This window comes from Myotis nattereri, assembly GCF_964212035.1.
Source record: "Myotis nattereri genome assembly, chromosome: 12".
Lineage (NCBI taxonomy): Eukaryota > Metazoa > Chordata > Mammalia > Chiroptera > Vespertilionidae > Myotis > Myotis nattereri.
Window position 1 is genome coordinate 41345635 of NC_138087.1, and position 24432 is coordinate 41370066.

The window sequence follows — 24432 nt, forward strand, 5'->3', positions numbered from 1 at the left end:
AAGGTAGTTTATCACTCCAGTTAGTGATTTTCATCACTAAAAACTTTTGGCAAATGAAAGGCCTATCTCCCACAAAGGATGAAATTCCCACAAGAATTCGGTAAAGACTCTTAAAATTAGCATTTCAAAAAGAAATACTCAAGAATGTCTTGAGCACTGGGACAAAGTCACAAAATGGAAGGCAAAGCCATCCTTTAATTTTATCATTTCCCATGGATTCCTTTGACAATTGCTCTCATTCAGGTTACACCTTGTATTAACTAATTACATATTAGTTAGCTAGAGCCAACTTAAGATAACAGAGAATTTTAATCTTATTCCCCTGTTTTCTTCTTCTAGGATATGTTCTATAAGCACACATGCACACACACACACACGCACACCTCGCACTTACCGTCTGGAGCGTATTTTGAGGATATTCCTAAAATGACTGCAAGTGCAACAAAAAATGAGAAGCTAGTGATAGCAAAGCAAATGAAAGTATTTTTGTGCCTCTTCTGCTTCTGGCTTCCTCCCTGGGCTTGCTGCTCTTCAGGTGAGAAAGCAAAGCTGGCCCGGGCTTCCTGTCTGATGGGGGGACATTTGGCTGAAGCTTGGCTCTTTGGAGGAGGAGGGGGACGCAGTGGGACAACCTTCCCTGGAACATAGCCGGACGAGCGATGGCCATTTCCATTCTGAGGTTGCAGGAAAGCAGGGGAGCGTCCCCTGGAATTAGTGGCATGCATGATACGCTGTCACTGCAAAAAGAAAGGGAAAAGGAATAAGAAATGTGAGAATTAGAAGGGCTTTTATTAAAAGTATATTTTATTGCAGTAAAATCTACACATCATTAAACTTACCATTTATACCATTTTAAAGTGTATAGTTCGGTTGCATCAAGGACATTCAGAATGTGCACAACCATCATAACCATCCATTTCCAGAACTCTGTCCAAACACACTCTATAGCCTTTAAGCAACAATTCCCCATTCCTACCTTCTCCCCGGGCCCTGGTAAACACTGGAATGACTGAAAACACCGAGTCCACTTACATCCCTGTGTGGCGGAAAAAGGGGTTCTATGAAAAGTAACCTTACAGGGTGACCTGGTCATAAATTCCTAACCAGGCAGGTCGGCATATAAACCTCTTTAAGCCATCCCTGTCCATTGTTTCTGTGCATCTAGGTTAACACCCCTTTGAAACAGCCCTTTTCAGACCCTTCAGGCAAAACCACCCTCAAGTGAGCACATAATCTTTAACTATCCTGTACTCTAATCCCTGCCTTTCGTCCTCCCACCTTCTTGTAATCTTCTTTAAATTCCCTGCATAAAAGCTGCTGCAAACTACTATAATAGGAAGCATTTTTAATATTTTTGTCTGTGGTGATCTTGCTTCCAGGTGTATCCTGTTTGGTTCAAATATATTTTTATAAAAATTCTCTACAGGTTTGGACATTCTTATGCCAACACCTACCATATGTGGACAATCACCTTCACGAATCACCTTCTAATATCACTGCTTCTCAATCTGGCTGCACAATATAACCACCCCCTAATATCAATGTCCAACCACTGTTATCTCTTAAATGTGCCCCTCCCCGTGTTTCTAATGAGCATCTAGGTTGAGAGTGACTGTGCTATGGCAAATGTTCTCAATTTTCATTGTGTGCTTAAGAATCGCCAGGGAAGCTTGTTAAAAATGAAGATTCCTAGACTCTCCACCCCAGTGATTCTGGCTCAGTTGGTGCAAAGAGAGCCCTGGATTTTACATTTTTATAACAATACCCTGGTGACACAGAAGCAGGTGGTCATACTTTGAGTATCATTATTCTAAGTCCTTCAAACTGAACTTTGAAGTTCATGTCATGAGGGCCACATGGAGGCCCTTACAAGTTCCCAACAGACAAGCACTGGTGTTTAGTGTTCCATTTCCCCCACTATATTCACCTTATGGTGAAGCAACTTACGTATTTTTACTTGCATTACCTCTTTTTTAAAAAAATATAATTTTAGGCAGGGAGAGGAAAAGAGAGATAGAAACATCAATGATGAGAGAGAATCATTGATCAGCTGCCTCCTGCACGCCCCACACTGGAGATCAAGCCAGCAACCTGGGCATGTGCCTTGACTGGGAATGGAACTGTGACCTGCTGGTTCATAGGTGGATGCTCAACCACTGAGCCATGCTGGCTGGGCTACTTGTATTATCTCTTAACTAGACACTGTGAATTCATTTAGGAAAGAAGTCTAAAGTCTATATTATCTCTTTAAATCCTCAAATTTTGGTTTAAAGTAGTAGGCATTCAAATATTGTGGTTAATTAAGATATATATATATATACATATATATATATATATACATATATATACATATATATACATATATATACATATATATATATATACATATAATATATATATATTAAGATGATTTAAAAAATAGCTAACGCTCATAGGGCACTTACTGCCAGGTCTTGTTCCAAACACCTTCTGTGTATTGACTCATCTAATCTAATACATGTAATACAATGTATAGGTGGGTGCCATTATCCCCATGTTACACACGAGAAACTGAGACCTAGAATGTTTATTAGCGAGCGTTTCGTAAGGATGTAGCTAGAACTGTGCTGAAAGGGCATAGTACTCTTTCAGAAATTCTTCACGCAAAAGTTCAATAGACTATACGTGTATCTTTCCTATCTAAGAGACGCTGGCATGCAAAAGACAGTCCTTTTCATCTTTTATAGTCTTTATTGTAATACGTTTTTGAATGAAAGAGAACGTTTTAAATAAAACTTTACTGTTTCTTTGCTGAGAGAGAGGGGAAGGGAGAGAGGGGGAGGGAGAGAGAAGAGGGAAGGAAAGAAAGAGGTGCTATGCCACATACTGTTCTTATTGCAATGGCTGTAGATAATTAAAACATGCTCAATGGCTTCAGAAACATGACATTCAACCTCTTCCATTACTTCCCTTCCTCAACAACTAGAGTGTCTCAGAGTCACCTGACTTCATTCAATTCCCTTATAATTAATCCTCCTCCATTTCTGCCAAAACAATGAATAAGATCCTAGTCCTGAGGGTACCTCCAAATGGCTCTAAACTACAGTGAATCCATTAACACAAAATGTGGTCATTAGAGAAGCCACAAACAAGCGTTCCCAGGACCCAAATGACCTGGAAATGAATGGGGACAGAAAGGAAATCTAATCAGGAATTGCTGCTGATTTTACACCGGGCAAAGGGCATTCTCAGTGTCAGTGTGCCTGTCAAAAACACTCGGTGTGTGCGGCGTGATTTCTGAACAAAAGCAATTATTTATGAAGCTTAAGCTCCACGACAAAGGGAAAGCAATGGGATTTAAGGTGCTATTGAAGAAACGACTGCTTGTGCCAAGGAACAGAATGAACTAAAGGATACATCCTGCTGGAACAAATGAGGATGAAAAAGTCCCCTTTTATGATGGTCTATTGACGAAGAAAAGACTAAACCAGAAATTCTAGAGGACCAGCCTAGCCAGGGTGGGAGGGAATCAGGGCTGTAATGTGCTCTAAAGCGAGTGGAAATCTTTTGTTTGAGGCTGCAATCATCTGATACTTCATTGTTTCAGGGTGAGAAAGGGTGCTACTTAAAAGGCTGGAGTGGCCTTTTGTGGGAGATAATGTGTCACCAGATGTACCCGAAATTCAATAAAAGGCAGAGAGGCAAAATGAAGCCACCTTCCTTCTGGGAATAATTTCTGTCTTCACACAAACAAAAGGGTATCTTACCATGAAAATTCAGATGGTGTCCACCCCCAAATTAAAATGGTCAAGAAATCAAAAATAATCACGGTTGTGTTTTCCCCATAACCCTTCTGGAAAACTATGTTTTCCTACACGTGTTCTAAACCCATTAGCTCTATTTTACTGAAAACCATAAAAATGCGTAAGCAGCAAAGTCATTCTTTTTCTAAGAATACATATCTTATTATCAAAAAAATCATACGTATGCTAATTTACTCAATTTATTATGATTTCTAAAGATATAAAATACACATACAGTGCTTTAGAATTTCACTTTACATTTATGAGTTTACAATAGGAATAGTATGAATCGATTACTTTAAAATATATTGATTGCTAGTTACAAATTTTAATTATTCATGGTGGGGGGGGATGACATTTCCCTCATTCAATAAGCAACATGAGATTTTGTGGTCATTAGAGGATTGCGGTAGAAACTGGGGAGGATAAATAAAAGATTTACAGCATCCCCAAGAAGTGCAATTCCTAAATGCAATTTGAAATCACTTGATTCAAGGCAGAGTGAAACTGACCAAGGAAATACTGTGAAAACGGTGTGGTCGGGATCCCAGGCTTTCTCAACAAGGACTGTCCAATCCATAAGGCTCTTAATACTTGCGGCACTTGCTTGAGTTTGAGAACAAAGCAAGAACCTAATAGAGGAAAGAGGATGAAGTGTTTCCTCTGGCTTTCAAGACTTCACAGAGAGTACTATTAGGTGTCATTTTAAAATTTTTGTTACAGGCCAATGTTTTTACTTAACACACTGTAAATGTGTTTACGTTGCCCATCATTTCTAGTGGAAAGCACATACCATATTGAAGGAACACATCCATATTTAATGACATATTTTAGGAGCTACTACAGCCGGTGCTAAATCCCTAAACCCAATCCAAAATGGGAGATAACCCAAGTCATTCATATTGAATTTGGAAAGAAATTCCACACAGGTTTTAAAGCATAACTTTGGTATTTAGATGTTCCTTGAAAGAGATATCTTGTACTTATTTACCCTGGATGGTAAAAAGTGGTAGCCCAAAAGGCTTGGTAATACAGTAATTAATTTAAAAAATTAAATCATGGAATTAAAACTTTTCATGGGGAATTTAGGCAAAAAATTAAAGTAGATAATGAAAGAACTAAGAGTATGAAAGCATCATACCAACTTACAAGGTATAAATGCAAATGCTGAAAAAAGGGAAGCATTCAAAACCTAGTACTTTTGTCTAATTCTCAGTTTCCCTCACAAAAAAACACCTTAAAAACTTGCTGTCATTTTAAATAAAATTATTCTCTTAGATAAAGAGTGTATAACCTTAAATAGTAACTCAGGGTGAGAGGGACTTGGACTTATACAGTTGCCAGGAGCATTCAATTAATTTATTTGGTAGTACATTACAATAAGTAATCACTGAAAGTATTTTTAAATTTCAAAAACAGTAAAGGAGATCATGATTGATTGGGCGGGGGTGAACTATAAAAAGGAAGTGATTTTAAGAAAATTCAGATATTCTCATTTAAAATTTTCAAACAAGGTGCTATCTCATCCATGAAGCCTTCTCAGGATTTCACAAATTCCCTGCTTGTATTTCCCTGTCCTCTGTTTAAAACTTATTAGATCATCTTGCTTTCTGCCTTATGTTTCAATTATGCATGTACCTGTCAATCTCCTACATTGGACTGTAAGCTTCTTAAGAGCAGGAATGTCTTACTTATCTTAGTCTTCTCACAGGGCCTTACACACAGTAGGTACTCAATAAATGCTTGTTGACCTTAGATCTCTATCTCTCTTACACACACACACTCTCTCTCTCATTGGAATTTCCCATCTAATCCTTCTTCAACATTTCTTAGAAGCTCTAAGAAATATGTCTAACCTCTCTGTATCAGTTGCTCCGATTTGGGAAAAATTTACTACTTCAAGCAAAAAGTCAACGGATTAATTTTTACAAAATCCAATCCTAGTTTACAATCTAGTGGGTAAAAGGTATTAACAACCCCAGATAGGATTTCTAAAGATAAAGAGCAGCAAGCTATCAAGACAAGCTCAACCTTTCACAATATTTTGTAATAATTTAACACCATGAAATGCAGTAGGCACACAGGCAGAAGAAAGTGTTCCATTCCACTTTATCGTTACGCTGACATCCAATAAATGCTATCATCAAAGGGAAAGTCTGGAAAGTCTTCTCGATAAGAGATAGCAGCAATAACTCAACACTAATAAAGGTGCTTTAAAGAGCTAAGTTTTCATGTTCTTTCTAACTGCTGAGCTGCTAAAATAGAAGACAAATTCACTTCCATGCATGCTTAGCACTTACACACAGTGGGCGAGGGCATCTGCCCTGTAGGCAATGATACGCTCCGTCCCCCAAATCATCCAGCTCCTCCAACCCAACACACAGAGGGTCCCACTGCTCAGTGCTGTGCCAAGCATACTGGCCCCACCATACTGAACACCTGATGAAAAGGCAATGATTTTGACAGTAACCTATAGAATTACAGTTTGGATACTGTTTTAAGAATTATGTCCTTAAACAACAAGAAAGCCCACTGCATGGGAGAACATATTTGCCAATGATATTTCAGATAAGGGTTTAATCTCCAAAATTTACAGAGAATTCATACAACTTAACAAAAGGAAGATAAACAATCCAATCAAAAAATGGGCAAAGGACCTCAATAGACACTTTTCAAAAGAGGACATACAGAAGGCCAAGAGACATATAAAAACATGCTCAAAGTCACTAATCATCCTAGAGATGCAAATCAAAACGACAATGAGGTACCACCTCACACCTGTCAGAATGGCTGTCATCAACAAATCAGCAAACAACAAGTGCTGGCGAGGATGCAGAGAAAAAGGAACCCTGGTGCACTGCTGGTGGGAATGCAGACTGGTGCAGCCACTGTGGAAGAGAGGCGTTTCCTCAAAAAGGTAAAACTGGAACTGCCATTTGACTCAGTAATCCCACTTCGAGGACTATATCCCAAGAAACCAGAAACACCAGTCAGAAAGGATATATGCACCCCTATGTTCATAGCAGCACAATTCACCATAGCTAAGATTTGGAAACAGCCTAAGTGCCATCAGCAGATGAGTGGATTAAAAAACTGTGGTACATCTACACAATGGAATACTACACCGCTATAAAAAAAAATTTAAAAAAAGGAACTTTTTACCATTTGCAACAGCATGGATGGAACTGGAGAACATTATGCTAAGCGAAATAAGCCAGTCGGAGAAAGATAAATACCACATGATCTCACTCATATGTGGGATATAATGATCAACATAATTTGATGAACAAGAATAGATTCAGAGACAAATGGCGGGGGGGGTGGAGGAGTTAGACAGCAACCAAAGGACTTGTATGCATGCATATTAGCATAACCAATGGACACAGACGCTGGGACGGTGGGGGCTTGCCAGGGGTGGGAATAGCTGGGGGGAGGGGGGTCAATCAGGGGAAAAGGAGATATATTTAAAACTTTAGACAATAAATAATTCAATTTTTTTAAAAAGGGGAAAAAATAATAATGTCCTTGATCAAAGAAGAAGAAAAAAACTTGAGAGTATCAGCATCCTGACTATTATTACCAGCCTGGCTATTTTCATTCAAAAATATGTTCTCATAACAAGTGTAGGCAAGATTTAAAAAGAGCTTACATCAGTCAAATCATTGCCTGCACAGGAATTCAGCATAAATTGCAGGTCTAAACCTATAGCTATTTGTGAGAAAATAGACAGATGGGGGGTGGGGGGAGATTAAGTTTACTTTCATTCAGAGATGTGCTTGGTTTTGTGTAAGCACAGTCCCAAATCTCTAGATAGGACAGTGCCTTCACACTGTTGCACAAGACACATTCTCCATTATTACCATGCATTCGTATTTATCTTAGCCCTGTTGTCTTTTTCTTTCAACTCTTAAAAATCAAGATGAGTCACTATCACCTGCAGCTAACTATCTGGCATGTCCCCAAGAAATAAGACACTCTGCACAGTTAGTTTACTTACTTTGATCCTGGCTCACTGTTACTAAGCTGGTCATACCCAGGCCAGTGTTTAGAGCTAGAAGAAGAATGCACCAACCTTTCATGATAAGCCTCTCTCAATGAAGTGAAAGGATAAGGGACTGAGAAATTTTTAATTCCATTCCCCTACCTTCTTTCTCCACTTGGGGAATTTAGACATTTTTGATAAATGATATTCCCCAAAATTAAGCTACTATTATATACAAACACCAATATACTCCAGACTTCTAGCTTGGCACCATGTATTGTTTACGTTATCTCCTCCTTCAAAAGGAAATTTTCCTAATATATACTAACTCTATTAGAATGTAATAGAGAGAGATCATGAGGAATATTTCAAACATAGAGTCCTAAAAACCCTACACTTACTAAAAAAATAAAAATAAAAATCGGGGGCCATTAAGCCTTTGAGCTGGAATAAGTATGTGAGTTGGACTAAGTATTATTTAAAATCAGAAGATATTAGTTTTCTCCTGCTTAGAAATTCACTTTTCAGTTAAGCTATATTGTACTCTTTGCTAGAAAACTATTGTCAAGATACAGTAAATCCCTGGAAAACAAAAATTAACTAAAAATACTAAGAGTTTGCTTATGTTGAAAACAACAAATGCTAATGGATCTGTATTTAAGGAATTCAGATTAGCAAATGAGTTAATCACAAAAGTAAATATATCCTCAGCAAATTATATTGAAATCTGTTAAAATATGGATACCTCAAAACAAAGTGTTTATTTATAATATCTAATACCCAAAGTAAACCAAGCAAATACTTTCCTGATTTTAAAGTTAAATACTTTAAGTGAACTTAAAGAAATACTTTTAATTCATTTATTTCTCATTTATCCAAGGTACATGAGGCAGATGTCTGATTTTTCTGCCACCAAATAACTCATTAATCCTGTCTCTTTTTTTCAGATCTGCTAAGTATGTCCATGCAAAGTATGATCCTAAAGCCAAAATGGCTGATAGAGCAAAAAGGCAGGAGAACATTATCATGGGCAACAAAAGAGAAGCAGGAGGGGAAAATACAGATCGACAGACCAACAGGGTGACAATGTACACAGAGGATGACCATGCAGAATATCTAACATTCTTTGCCCATCCAAAAAAAAAAAAAATTAAGTTAAAGTATGTAGGCGTCTGGGTAAAATAATTAAAGGATTAACAAACCTGGAGGAAGACTGTTTGTCAACTTGAAAAACTGGAGAAAGAAAAGGGTCCTGTTACCTACCTGTCTTTGTTTTTCACTTGGTTTACATTTTTCCCATGATTATTCCTCAGATTCCTTTTTCTCCCTAATTCTTTCCCTTGGAAAGCTGTTGTTTCCTCTTCTCCCTCCCAATGCTCCTTAGACCATCCCCCCATGGGCCTTGCCCCCCACCGGCGGGCGGGGAGGAACTGCTGACAGTGACGGATGGCTGTGCAGAGGCACACACACAATGGCAGGCGCGGGCAAGCCAGCAGCCTTGCAGCTGGTCTTCCAAAGAAAGAACCCAAACCCAAGTCTGACCTGAGGGAGGCTGATTTAATTAAGGTCACAGCAAAGGGCAGAGCTGCCTGAGTGCTGAATTCTCTGCCAAGCGCCAGGGACAAAGCTTTAAAATACTTCTCAAGGAGAAAGATCCAAGACAAGTTATGTTGGTAGAATGTTAAAAGGTAAGGAGGCGGGGTGGGGGGGAGGAGGACAGAGATGTGTCTGATAATTAGGTACAGACGTACCAAAAGTTCATGATCCACTGAGACACAAACATTAAAATGCAGTGACAATCGGAAACTTTAATGAGTATGTTCTGACATGCCTTCCAGACTAAGAAATATTCCAGATGAATAACGAGATGTGCAGACTGAAGGGATCCAGAGCTACTCAATCCAGGATCAAAGCAAAGTTTCTATTCGTGGCAGGGCCAGGATCAGAACTCGAGGGTACTATTTCTCATATCTACGACACACCGCCTATTTTAAATATAACATTAACCACCAACGGTAAAGTCTTGCCAAAGGGAGAACACATTCAGGCTTGAGCACCTCCTATGAGACAAGGACTCTGCTAGATGATGGGGAGGCCCTAATGGTGCAAAAAAATGTGCATGATCTCTCCCTTCAAGGAGCTGGAAGGCCAGTGTTGATGGGGCAGGAGATGACCGGAGCAAATAATTGCTATGCATGTTGGGGCAAAGGCACTGGGCTACTGAGTCTAGAGGTAATCACCAGCGTTTATTAAATCCCTACGAATGGAAGAGAGTTTAAAGTTTTAAGAGCCCTGGCAAACTTACCCAAATGTATATAATCAGACTGCTGCTGCTAATAGCTTCCTTACTTTGTGCGTGTGAACTGAAATCTACCACTGAACCCTGCCACTAAAATGACACCAGACTGTCCAGCGATGACCAATGTGGGGGAAAACAACAGCCTCATGAAGGCTGGCAGGCAGACTCACCTGCAAATGAGCTCCAGGCCAAAATACAAAACAGTCCGTCAGAGTCCCTGTCCTTCTAAGGAATGTGATTCTCACACGAAAGTGGTGGCTGGACTTTCCATGGCTGAACAGGAAGAGAATATGGTCAGCAGAACAGGCGAAGAGGGGCTGCGTGATGAGCTGAAATGCCACAAGCACAAACAGGGAGCAAGAAGTGCTTTAAGGTTAAAGCCACGCTCAGACATGGGAACGAGGCAGATGGAAAAAGTTACCCATCAGCTAACCATACATTGTGAAGCCAGCCACATGGTAAGAGCAGGGGTGTCTAAATCAGTGCAGGCACTTGGAAAAGCAGCAACGACATTAATCAGAAGAGGTCATTAACCAGGCTGAGAAGACGATTCTCATTCGACCTTTTCAGCTAGCCCTTCATACACACCCAACTTCCTACCAGATTCTGTCTGTGAGCATGCCACGGATGGCTGGGGAATGGCTATCATGAAACACCTATTAAACAATTAAAGCATCCTGTCCAGTTTTGCTCAGTGATTAAGCATCAGCCTGCAGACCAAGGGGTCACGGGTTCGATTCCTGGTCAAGGGCACATTCCTCGGTTGCAGGTTCCCCAGCGCCGATTGGAGCATGTGCGGGAGGTAACCAATCGATGTATCTTTCTCACGTTGAGGTTCCTCTCTCTCTCTCTCTCTCTCCCCTCCCTTCCTCTCTCCCCCCACCTACTCCTTTCCTTCCACTCTCTCTAGAAATCAATGGAAAAAATATCCTCAGGTGAGGATTTTTTAAAAACACAATTAAAGCCACATCTTTTACATTAACGAAGTGCAGTATTTTTTAAATCCTCATAAAATTTATTTTTTATGGTGGTGGCACTGATGGTATTAAAAAACAATGTCCTGTGGTTGTGTTTTTTTAACCACAATAAGAAAACCAAACAATGACTCATTTTTCTCATTCCTTCTGAAACAGAAATCAGGCATTTATCTTTGTGCTAAACTTAATCTTCACAATCCCTAAAAGGTTAATGATTCATTCCCAACCTCATTGAACATAAAGAAACTGGCTATTCACTCTTCAGGAGAGTAAGTCACTATTAGTAGAGTCCATTGTGACAACAGAAAGTCTATAGTCTCCAAGTACAACCCAATAATTAGGCAAGAGCCCCCAAATCAATAGCAATTTCACTCTTTGGAGAAACTTGGTAATCGAACATGACCAGGACATCTCGTTTGTGGTGGATGTTCATATGTTTTAAGATACACATCAAACTCAGTCAACAAGGCCAATTTTTTTCTCAGTGGATCAATATGGATTGTCTTAAATTGCAACCCTTTCAGAAAACAATGTTCCAATTGCAGCATTAAAGCCATTTATTAAAAACATATTAAAGCTAAGACCATCACAGCTCTCCGAGGCAAACTTTTCATAATATAAAATTCCATCAAGTGTTGCCCAATTTTTACTTCTTATCCAAACTAAGAGAGAGCCCCAATAAAATAAATGTAAAATGTTTATCCACTTGTTTTTATGTTTTAAAAACAAATGTCTTGTTAAAAATCTGGTTAAAAGGCTAGTCTAATAATAACAATTTCGAAGCAGACTTGCCTATTAGATCAAAGAACTGATTCATTGGGAGGCAGCAATTCTATGTTTTAAGTCTTTCCATAGCTTCCGAGACTGTTTCACATTTTTTAAAGAGACGTTTTAATAAAGATCCTATGCCTCGTTCATCTTTGTATTGCTCACAGCAACCAGTACACTGCCTTGCACGTCTTAGGAATGCAATAAAATATTTGCTAAATATAGTTCGTGACAACCAACATTAAAGGCTTCCCAAAGCAAATATAAGGAAAAAAGAAAAGCACATGCAAACATATTGTTTATGCTTTTACACTATGATTCATAACACAACCTGAATAAAAGTTCATGATCCACTGAGACACAGTTTCCGGGAACTTGTTTCTTTAAAAAAAAAAAAGAGCACTTCTACAATATTTGAAATGTCTTTACCATTTAGAGAATATGCAAGTAAAGCTAACATTATTTTTATGCTTAGTTTCTTGTTTGACAGAAATGTATTACAAGTAACAACACCCCATTACATGCACCATATCATCTGTAAACTCTCCCGAACGAAAAAGAAGTTATAGTATCTGCCTTAAACTTGGGTGCAATGGGTTTCTAAGCTCAAATGCAAATTATTTCGCCATTAAAATCACTAAACTGCTAACAAAACCTAACAGTAACAAGTTAGAGTATACTGGGGGGGGGGGGGGGGATGCTGACTAGAAATAGGGACAAAGGGGTTCTTGTCCCTGCTCAGCCATTAATTTACTATGTGACCTTACCTAATTAGTGAGCCTCTCTGGGTCTCAACTTCCTCGTTTTAGTATGACTTTTAGGGCCCTTTAAAACTACATGCTAAGATTCAGCATGTGTAGCACTGATCTGAAAACTGATTTACATTCATACTGCCCTCCCCGCACCCCCCCAAAAAAGTCACATTTCACAGGACAGTTTTAAATGTCTGAGCATGGGTTTCTCTCACTGGCCATTTATTAAAATGTCAGATGAGCTTCAGTTCACGTCAAGGCAAGAATCAAGGCAAGTATACTAACGCAAGTAGTGCTGAAATATTCAAGTTTCACCGACAGCAGCTGCTGCTGAGAACAGCCTTTCTTTAACTGTGTAGTTGAAAATTATATCTCTTTACAAATAGAAAAAACTAGGGTGATTTTTAAAACTTATGTTTCAATTACAGTTGACATGCAATATCATATTGATTTCAGGTGTACAGCACAGCGAGTAGATATTTACATACCTTATGAAGCGATCACCCCGGTAAGTCTACTACCCAGCTGGTAGGGGTGATTTTTATGGTCTCAACCATGCAAATGCATAGCTTTCTCTTCCTTTTATTCATTCACTTAGGATAGAGGAGAGCAGAAGGGCTAGCTTGCTTTGGGAGGCGGGGTGAAGACAGAACAGACCCAGACAAGACCCTCTCAATCGATGTACTATGCTAGACAGCCCATCCTTCCAATCAGTGCTCACAACCCAAACGCCATGAAAAGATCTCCAGTGTCTGGGATGTCTGAACAAGTGAGGAATGCCATGGAACAATAGCTAACCTCAAGTCTGAAGAATTGCACTATTCAGAACAAAACAGAAATCAGTGACTGAGATCCATTAGACTAAATTACAACTTTTTATACGTATAGCTTTAAAAAGAACATATATTGAAAGTACCTTTTAATACCAAAAGACACTAGCTTGCATACACAGCATATTAAATCTAAGTTAAACCTCGAAGAATTCCACCGAGTATTTTAAACTCATTTTACAGATGAAGAAGCAAAGTGTGAAGAATTAGGGGATTTGCCCAATAGCAAAGGGTTAGCAATTGTCAGAGTCTTGTTTTAAACTCAGTTCTGGTTTTAAGTCCTCCAATCTTTACATTTCAAAATGGTACTTTTGACAGAGTTTTCAGTCTCTACTATTTTGTCTGATTTAGGACATGTTATATTTCACTAAATTGCTATGCCCTCCCCCCCAAAAAAACCTCTGGTCCTCCTTTGGGTTCTTACAGCATCCTGTGCATAAACACACGCTTACTGGGCCTTCTCACTGTTCATTTCCTTTTCTCCTTGGCTAGACTCATTTCTTCAACAGCAGAGACTGTCTTATCTTCCTTTGTAGATAAGCCACTATGGTCGCTCCCTGTGACCTCCCACGCTTCAACCACTCCATCTAACGCCCCCTCCCAAACAACAAGAACACTCCACAGAGCTGGTGGGCATTCAGTTTGCTTCCACAGGGCCTGACACACAATAGGTGATGAATAATTGTTAGTTAAATGGATGGTGGGTGAGAGGGTGGATGATGCACTACTCTATGTCGCAGCACTTTACAAGGTACACATTTACATACAGCATCCCAGGTGAGTCTTACACTGTGAATTTCATAGTGATCATTTAAAAATCCTCTTTAGTGTAGGTCATCACATCATCATTCTCAATTTCAGAAACTTGCCCAGAGGTGCACAGCTAGTAAGTAACAGCCTTTCCATTTCAGCCTGGCCCACAACTACTTTACCCCCTTGCTTCTGTCTTCTATTTCCAAAGCAGCTGTTAGAGAACAGGCTGGACTTGGTCAGTTGCAACAAGAAAGAGAAGTTGTCCCATTCTGGTTTCCAGTTGTGAAACCTGAGACTCCTGAAAATCTGTGGGTTACAGGCTAGATCAAGAAGGGAGAGTCACTCAATCAGTTGTCACAAAGGAAATCATGTAAGAAGTCACTGATTCCACTTCCTGTCCACACACACAGTGACCCATCCTCAGCTTGCTGCTCAAGCACAGGCTGTTCCAGTAGAGCAGGTGATGACTCAGAATTCACTTCTCACCTCAATTTTCTGAGGCTATAAACACACATTCATCAGATAAAAAAAATTGGGGGGGGGGGGGGGCTGACTTGAAAGCCAGAAGACAGACTTCCTGGTTCCACTCCCACACACTCTGACCTATCCTTTTGTGCAGATTCACAGAAAGCAGAGGGGGCTGATTTTCACATCAAGCCCCAAAAGGTGCTACCCAATGTTTGCCAAGCAGAGGAAGTGCTGCACTTTCTTCAGTTTGCCCAGAAATGCAAACTCGAAAGAGCCCTTTGAATAGCCAATCAAAGGCACCCAACCGGAGTGCGATGCCCAGAACAACTTGGAAAACTGCAAGCTCCCTTCAAGGGTCAAGCAAACAGTAACAGCTCCTTTCTAGCCAACCAAAGAACCTTAGGGCTCAGTATCTTAAATGTGTTTCTAACACAGCCATTTCCAACAGGCATGCCTGGCTGCCCTAAGGATTCAGGCCTCCCTCAGCTCAGGTGAAACCTTCCTCTATCCCTTCCTCACATTATCTTCACTTTGTTCTCTGGGAAAAGCTCAGGAAGACAACGTCCCCACAAGCTCAGCACGTGCAATGATCAAAATGCATTGTCACAATGAAGCAAGGAGAGTGAACACGGGCGGTGAGTGGCTCCTATTCGGAATGAAAGTTCTTCAAGTTTTAGGCATTCTATTTCTTAAACCCTACTGCTCATGAAAGAGACATACAGCAAAGTCTGTTTTCCTAACCTCACGTGGAGAATTTAAGTGAAGGGTTTCTGCTCCACAGCGAAGTCTAGTGACACACTTCAACCCCCAGCAGAGAGCATCCAGGGATGTCGGGGCCCTACGCTGTACTGCAAGGGATGCAGCAACCAGCATTAACTGCAGCATTTTGGGGTCCTCACGATTCCCCCTCATTTGCCAAGACCTCACAACTCGCCGTTGGAAAGCCAGGATTGGAGTCCTGCGCTGAGCTGCACGGATTTTAAAACCGCGCCTTACTTTCACTAACAGAAAGCGAGGAGGGGGCGGGGGCCCACCAACCGCGGGGAATAGTAAAGAGACAAAGATCACCCCAAAGGCAGACGCGCGCGCCCTGAAGCCGAGACTCTGCAACACGCATTCCATCCACCTTTCACTGTGGGGTTTCCTGTGGGGTTTATTCCCCCGGCCCAGACCTCTCCAGAAAGTTTGAGGCTGTTCACGCAGACTTTCAAAGGTCCATTGTTTCCTTCCCCGTGAGACGTAATGAAAAGAGAAAGGCAGCGAACGAAATCACAGACCAAAGGTTCCCAAAGACCCTTTCTTACGGGGAGGATTTACTCCGGGGTATCTTGTTCCTCCCCATCCATAGAGGCGGAAAGGAGGCGCGCGGGGACAGTGAGGAAAGGGTGCTGGGGGAAGGGGGAGGGGGGTGTTTTCCATCTCAGCAGAAATGCCCACATGCCAAACCGCCGGGAGCAGGGAAGGTGCGGGGGACCGCAGTCCGCGCTCTCACAGTGGCCCCCAGGGGGCAGCAAGGGAGGCGGGGCGGGGGACCCCCTCTCCTCTTACCTTTCCCTCCCCCGCTTAGCGTCGGCTAATTCAGGTGCCTACACGGAGATCCAAAGAGACGGGGCCGAGTTCTGGGCGTCCCCGGGTCCGGCTCTCCTCTCCATGGCCAGGGAGCCCCCGAGCCCCAGCGCCTTCCGCCGCCGCTGCCGCCGCCGCGTTTGGGCAACTGGCAGCCACGGCCTCAGCGGAGGTGCAACTGTCCTCCCGGGAGTGACGCGCACTCCCTCCGCCTCCGCCGCCGCCGCCTCCAGCCCCGAGCCGCGGGCAGGGGGCCTCGGCTCGCTCTCCCGGAGCAGGCGTCCGACTTTCCGGGAGGAAGAGGAGGAGAATCGCGGCCGGGGCGGCGCGGGCCGGAGCGTCCCCGCGACAATGGAGAGGAGGCGGCCGCCGGGGGCAGAGCGGGTTCCCGGGAGTCGCGCTTGTCCCTGGTCGGCGGGCGCCGCGGCTCGCTAGGGTCGCGCTCTGCCTCCGCCGGCCAGACAAGCGACCCGGCTCTCCAGGGCCCAGGCTGCGGATTGGGCGGGCGGGCGGGCGGGCAGCGAGACAAGGGAGGTGGGGGGAGAGGAGGAGCCTGCGGCCGGAGGAGGCGGTGGCTGCGCAGGGCTCCTCCCGCCACACCGGCTCCGCGCGAGCCGGGGACGCGGGCACTTGGAGCCCGTCTCTGCGGCGCCGCGAACCGCTCCCCCGGGCACGGCCGCGGGGGAAGGCTCCCCAACCCGCGCCCCGGCTGCAGCTGCGAGCTCCTACCCGGCCGCGCCGCGCGCACTCGCCGGGCTGAATCTGACCCTACGCCCCCTTCACCTCTCGGCTGAGCCTGGCTCTGCACCCCATCACCTGCAGCCGCGCCTGGCTCTGCACCCCATCACCTGCAGCCGCGCCTGGCTCTGCACCCCATCACCTGCAGCCGAGCCTGGCTCTGCACCCCATCACCTGCAGCCGAGGCTGACACTGCGTCCCCATCACCCCATGGCTGAGCTGGACACCGCACCTTCACCGCTCCCGGCTGAACCGAACTCTGCGCCCCATCATCCCCAAAGGGACTCCCACAATCCCCGCAAATGTTCTGTTCGTCCTGCCACCGCACCCCTGCCGCCCCCACCTGGCCAACCACCGACGCTGGGTTCTTAGTCCTTTTCCGAAGACCCAGCCAGCTCTCGGGTCAGGACAGCCTTCTGGCAGCTCTGAATGGCCCCAGCTCCCCGTCCTAAAGGCAGGATAAATACACCTCCGGCTCCCCACGCCCCCTGCCCGCGCCTCTCTGGAATGGCTGCCGCTCGCAGGGGTGGCGCTGAAAGCCACTCCCCGGCCCACCCCAGTGTCTGAGTGCCCCTGTATGGCCGCCCCCACCCGGACTGGGGTAGCCCAGCCACCACCACCACGCCCCTCGCTGGAGCTGCTGTCACGGAGGAAAAGCCTTGGGCGCGGCCGGGGCTGGATGTCAGACCCACGAGGTTCCGAGCAAGTGACAGCAGCAGAATTGCCAAATCCGGACCATCGTCATTCCCTGTTTAATTCGGAATTGGAAGCTTTCCCGTTAGGGAACTCTCAGTGAGTATAGTCCAAATAGGATTGTTCAGTTTTCTGTTCTGTGTTGTTGGTTTTTCTTTCTTTCTTTCTTTTACTAAAAACTCAGTCATGTAACCATGACACACCCAGCAGGCGGGAAGGAGAATTTCCTATTTCAAACATTTTGGTTCAGGACTTTGTAGGACTGAATGTTTCTAAATCTTAGCTGACGATAAGATTTCCCTGGGGCATTGGAAAATTTTGGATTCCCAGACCTCACACCTACTGAATCAGAGGGGCCTGGAATATGTAAGTTTGAGAAACAGAGCTAGAGAGCATTCTTGAATTAATTAAAGCCTTGCCAAATGGCAGTGCGGTTCAGTGCTGAGACCTTTCAGTGGTTCCCAACCTTCCTAATGCGGCGACCCTTTAATACAGTTCCTCATGTTGTGGTGACCCCCACATAAAATTATTTTCGTTGCTACTTAATTACTGTAATTTTGCTATTGTTATGAATCGTGATGTAAATAGCTGATATGCAGGATGTATTTTCACTGTTTGCGACCCACGGGTTGAGAACCGCTTTAAGTTAAAAGCTTAAAGAGACACCCAACTTTGGGAGCCACTGCCCCTTCTGGAAGAGGGAGGAAAGTTCTCAGAAAACAATACAGATGGGCCCTGGAGGTGTGGCTCAGTTGGTTGGAATGTCTTGAACATCAAAAGGTGGTGGGTTCCCGCCCTAGCTGGTTTGGCTCAATGGATAGAGCGTTGGCCTGCGGACTGAAGAGTCCCAGGTTTGATTCTGGCCAACGGCACATGCCTGGGTTGCAGGTTCAATCCCCCGTAGGGGACCTGCTGGAGGTAGCCAATCAATGATTCTCATCATTGATGTTTCTTTCTCTCTCCCCTTCTCCCCTTCTCTCTGAAATCAATAAAGAAATATATTTAAAAAAAAAAAAAAAAAGGTGGCGGGTTCCCAATAAAGGCACATACCTAGGTTGTGGACCTAGGATTAGATCCTGAGCAGAGGCAACCAATCCATGTTTCTCTCTCACATTGATGTTTTTCTCTCACTGTAGATGATTTCCTGTGCTGCACTCTCAGGTCAGTCTGGGCGTCCCCTCAGCTCCGATGGCCATGTCCTGTATACACATCTGCTACAACTGTTCCACAACTGTAAATAACTCTCTCCCTTTCCCTCTTCCTAAAATCAATAAACATATCATATGGTGGAGATTAAAAATAGTAATAATTTACTTTAAAAATAAGGCAGATGGTTTTGAATGACAAACTGGAAGGATTCTAGTGGTTCAGAGGTGAAATGTTTCAGACCAGGCCTTATAAAGACAGGCCAGGAATGGTGTCACCGTGGATGGTGGCTGAAAAATAGCCCCCACAGATACCAGATCCTAATCCTAGAACCTGGCAATATCCCCTTGTATGGAAACAGAGTCTGCAGATGGGATTTAATTAAGAATCTTCCTTTGGGGAGATTACCCTAGGTTATCAAAGTGGGCCCTAGCTGCAATCACACGTACCCTTATAAAAGGAAGGCAGAGAGGAGATGTGACACACACAGGTGAGAAGATAATGTGACCATGGAGGCAGAGATTGGGGTGATACCGCCCCAAGTCAAGGAATGCCAGCAGCCACCAGAAGCTGGAAGAGAGGCAAGGCAGGGTTCTCCCCTAGAGCCTCCAGAGGGGGAAAGGCCTGGTGACACCTTGATTTCAGCCTAGTGAAACGGAACCCGGACTTCTGGCATGAGAGAGCGAATGCCTACTGTTTTAAGCCACCGAGTCTGTGGTAACGTGTTCCAGCAGCCACCGGAAACAAATACACCTGTGGCCTGTGCAGTGCCAAATTTACAGAAAAAACAATGCCCATTTTATGAATCTTTATTAAGTGCCAGGCACTTTGCTTGGCTGTTATCTAATCCTCCCAATAATTATTATTCCAATTTTAGAGACGAGGACACCAGGACTGGAAAAGTTTAAGGAGCTGGCCTAAGGTCACACACAGCAAGAGCCTATTGGAATCAAGCCTGTCAATCCCTCAAACATTGAAAATAACAATTAAGCTCACATACATTATTTTAGTGAAAGTTTTTGGTTTTAAAGAGGTCTTACTTCCTTATTCTACATCTATTGCCAAAAACAAAGGAAATGGATGCATTAATGGGGAAGGGTGGCAAGGGATAGAGGGAAATCTCTGTACCTTCTGCTCAATTTTGTTGTGAACCTAAAACTGCTCTAAATAAAGTATATTAAACCAAAAAAAAAAAAAAAGCGGGTTAATCTTTTGTAGCCTACCTTTGATAATTTATAAACTCTTGTTCTTATATATTTATCAGGAACATGAAAAAAAAATCAAAGGAAATTAATGTGAAAGGAAGTTGCAGAGGAGGCAGAACAAAGTGAGTGGCCAGAGATCTCTCTGGTCAATGGCATTAATGTCGTCACCAATTGGGTTCCCAGGGAAGCAGGCCGTGAGATCCAGGGCCAGTATGTTCATTAAAGAATACTCTAGTGGTAGGCACCTGTGGAAGCAGGATGGGACAGAGGGGGAAGTTGAGCTGCAGGGTGGGCCCTACAACAGGCTCACCCGACCCCCTGAAGACCCTGAAGCTAGCATGGCCCTTCAGAAGTATTGGGCCCACATGGCTAAACCTTCCTATGCCCTCCTGCATCAGTCACTGCGGAGTGGCATGACCTTGGGCAAGGGGACTCAGCTGCTGAAGTAGTCCCTCAGAGGGCCAGCTGCCAGCAGCACTCAGAGCTGGGCCGCATGCCCTCCCTTGAAGACAGATCTGGTCAACATGTCATCCATTTACACAACATGGGACACCCTCACTGTTGTGCTGTCCTCTCCGTTGGAGGGGAGCAGCCCCAGGATGAGTGGGATGCGCATACTTTGTTTTGTTTTGCTTTGTTTTCCAGTGGTGGCGGTACTCATTCTTGAAGCAGAACACACTGGCGCAGAGTTGACACCCTTCGGTCGGATAGCCTAGGTTAGAAGTAGGATCCATACCTCACTAGCTAGAGGACTTCAGACAAGATGCCTAGCCTCTCTCTGCTTCAGTTCCTTCATTTTAATATGGGAACCATGAGAGTAGTTAGCACATGGAGTCATTATGAGAATTAAATCTGGTAATTCGGTAAGGGGCTTAGCTACACAGCCCACAAGTGCTCAGCAACTTGTGTTATGGGTGCCTCTGGTCAACTCCACGATTGGCTAAATTGGAATCGTACTCTCACAATCATTTTTTTTTTTATTTTTTTTTTTGTGGTGATAGGGAACCGAGGGCTCCAGGGATCCAGTTGGAGGGAAAGGCCATGAGAAACATGTAGTGAGCATCACCTCAAGGACTGAAACTTTTTCACAGTGGGAAACAGCAGCCTCGCTCCAAACATGTCTTATTCTTTCAAACTTCCCTGGCTCTATAGGCGCCTCCCTTTCCTCATCTCTCTAAAATGCAGTTCTCCCATCCTTCACCCTGGCTGGCCCAACCCTGTACCATACTTGCCAATGTCCTCTTCATCTCCTGAGAACTATATTAAATCTCACCCCCTCCATAAACACTCTAGGGTCAGTCTGGGCCTCCCCTCAGCTCCAATGGTCCTGTATACACATCTGCCACAACTGTTCCACATTGTGCTATGATTATTAAACAGATCTTACCCCGGACATTCCTGTCCTGCCCGCTTCCTCACAACCGGTAGACTGGCCACCTGAAGATTCAAAGATTCACTCTGCACGGTGACACTCCTTGCGGAGTAGATGACAAAGGAGTTCACAGAGCCCTCAGGAAAGCGGAAAGGGGAGAGTCTGCGCACCTCTGCGTTTAGCACTCAGTGCCTCTGCTTGCTTACGTTTCCCAGCTCAAATCCTTTGAAGACAAAACCTCGCTTGACTGTCACCCACTCCTCCCCTTCGTTTTCTCTCAGGCTGTAGAACTTAGTAATTCCAACAAGCAGTGTTTCATTCCATGAGGGTCTGAGCAGATTGCTTTTAAATCATGGTTTCCTGTTCATACTTGTTCCCTGTTACACTGAGTGTGTGGGCATGGAAATGATCCTCCAGGTGACTAATGTTTTACTAGGAAGGCGTTGATATGCTGTTTGCCACCCTCACCTTTATTAAAAGACTTAGAAGAATTTCCCTCCCCCCATTGACCTGGTGCAGTAACATTACAGAATGTTAGTGTGACCTTTCTCTGCTCGGGCTCAGCTGAGTAGCTACAGAACCATCTCTTCGTTCTGTATGTCCTTCCATCCAACTAACTCATTTTCACACTTCATCAGCTTGTTAGGAAGACCACAAATTTCCAGTTAAACTTTCTGGAGACTTGCTTTAGAGTGTGATGTAAGCAACCCTACCACAGCTAAAACTCTGGCACGGTCTCTTCAGAGGGAAATGTTATTTATTTATTTTAGGCCTCTAAGTTCTGTTAGGTAAGTAGGAATTAAGCCTCCTTCGTTTTTTCTCATTCAAACACGTGACCTGAAAAAGGTGATTCCTGATTCCATCCTGGTTCCCATCTGACATCTTCAAAACTTGCACAAATACCCTTAGTATTTGTTAAGTATCCTTAGTATTTTTCTATTGTAAGAGCCTAAACAGGCATCTTTACGTAAGTGGTTTTGCTTTGCTGCTGGCACCCAGACCCAAGAACTGGAAGGGACATTTCCCCAATTGCCTCCTCTCACAGTTGAGGACACTGTCCTTGAGAAGGGAAATGAGTAGCCTGGGGTCACTCAACTAGAACAAAGTTGCTACTATTTTTATTAAGATTTGCTTTTACGATGCCTAAGGTATATGCAATATTGCCACCACTATCTCATGTTTGCTGTATGAGGACTACCTGATATATGTAAACTGAAGAAATACACTGAGAAATGTAACTTCTTTTCATCATGTTCACATATAGATGTGTACTGAACAATTTTAAAGAGTGAATTTGTATAAAAATTGAGAAAGCTGGGTATGTATATAGACTTTAATTTAAAATGATAGCAATATCCTGAAATCATCCATTATCTCTGAGGTTTTATCCCTTCCTTACTACTCCTCCCTTCTGGACAACCAGCAAAGAAGCATAAATCCACTTTACCTTGAAGGATTAAGGATCCTATGTGCTCTTCAAAGGAGAATAATTAGGAAGGAAATGCAAGAGTGGTACCTTATTTGCATAAATTCATAGCTGTCAAATTTCCCCAAAATATATTGTATAAAAACTTTCTGCATTTTCCATAGTTATTTTTAAAAACTAAAAAATAAGAAAAAATAATAATATATCCCTGCAACAAAATATCAGGGCAACAAAAGAAGTCTCCAGGGAACTTGAGATCACCATTGATTCAAAAATCCACAGTTAATTTCTCAGAAGTTATCAGCAGTCCATCTGAATTCCACAAATCCTTTTCTACATCTCTCGCCCCCCCCCCAAAAAGAACATGAAAGATCATCAAGATTACTTAAAATATTATAACTAACAAAAGTCATCACATATTTCCCAAGTTTCTAGAAGTACAATGAAAAAATGTTATAAAATGGCAAAAGTAGGAAAATCTGATTTTATGCTCCATTTGGATGTAAGAATTTTCCACACCTTTAAACTGAAGGGTGTTTTTTTTTCTTCTTCTTCTTCTTCAGAAAAAAACCACTGTCAAAATGTACAAGGTGCTTAAACACCAAGGGAGGAATTTCAGCCCTCTCCATGGTCACATGGTCTTCTGTGAATGAGCTGAACACAGCTTAGAAAACTCCGAGCTCAGTTATTTATTCAACAAACACTTAGTGTTGCCCTGCGTGCCAAACACTGACAGATTCTGGAGGTGAATAGGGCAGCACATGCCAATGTACTTCAGCAGGGATTCCTCTCTCTAATAGAAGGGAAGTGACAAGTGAACCAATTAGCAAGGGAAATGACAAGTAAACCAATTAGCAAGTGGTAATACAGATTGTGATAAATTCTGTAAAGGAGATAATGAAAATTAGGAATAATAGGAGGGGTAGAAGTTACACTGATGACCCTCAGTGAATCACATGTCTCAGTCTTGGTGTTCTTGTGAGGTCTCCACCCATATTCAATCAGGATTTGGCCGAATGACTTGCTTTGGCCAAGGCAACAATGGCAGTGATGTAAGCAGAGGCTTCCAAGTATTTGCACAGGTGGTTCTGGCCACTTGTCGGAGCTGGGGTGGGGAAGGGGTGTTCCGGATAACGTCAGAGAATACAGGTTAAGTGATAGTTAAGCTAAGATCTAAAGGATGTTAATCCCAAGAACAGAAATTTGAGAAGATGGTGAAAAGGGAAGGGCCAGGGCAGGTTAAGTCCTGAGGACCAGGGAATCCAGGCTTGGAATACTGTGGACCCAGCAGAGGCCAATGGCAAACGTTTTGCATAATTTCTACTTGAAGTAGTCTTATCCAGATACCAAATAAATCAATAAGATAAAGTCACAAAGGTGACTTTCTGGACAGATTCCTCACTTTGCATAGAAATGTAGAAAAATTGCTTAGCTGAAAATAAGCCACAATTTTAGGAAGGCCAGTTAGCTCTCACTTCCGTGTCCTTGGAAGCCCTGAGTTGCATGTAAAAAATCTGGTTACCCTGCTGGCAAACCACATGAAGAGAGTGTCATGCCCTCACTTTCTTCTCATACTGAGAGACCGTGTGTGGGGAAAGAGGACGGGATTCATTGTAGAGAGAGAGAACCCCCAGCCATCTCAGTCCCCTCGCTGAGTTCAGCCAGTGCCACCAAA

The 24432-nt window shown here is 43.3% G+C and overlaps 1 protein-coding gene and 1 long non-coding RNA gene across 2 annotated transcripts in view; one reads left to right on the forward strand and one right to left on the reverse strand.

Annotated features, from left to right (window-relative positions):
- CEMIP2 (cell migration inducing hyaluronidase 2) overlaps positions 1-17352 on the reverse strand; it is a 71642-nt gene extending 54290 nt beyond the window's left edge. The window contains exons 1-3 of the mRNA XM_081103885.1: positions 17259-17352; positions 10234-10336; positions 395-737 (exon numbers count right to left, since the gene is read on the reverse strand). Coding sequence (XP_080960011.1) covers positions 395-725 — 331 coding nt within the window. The 5' untranslated portion in view covers positions 726-737; positions 10234-10336; positions 17259-17352. The remainder of the gene's footprint in view (positions 1-394; positions 738-10233; positions 10337-17258) is intronic.
- Positions 17353-17579: 227 nt separating this feature from the next.
- LOC308528307 lies at positions 17580-19746 on the forward strand. Its single transcript, XR_013996687.1, has 3 exons — positions 17580-17707; positions 18745-18841; positions 19632-19746. It is a non-coding gene; the product is annotated as an uncharacterized lncRNA (long non-coding RNA).
- The last annotated feature ends 4686 nt before the right edge of the window (positions 19747-24432 follow it).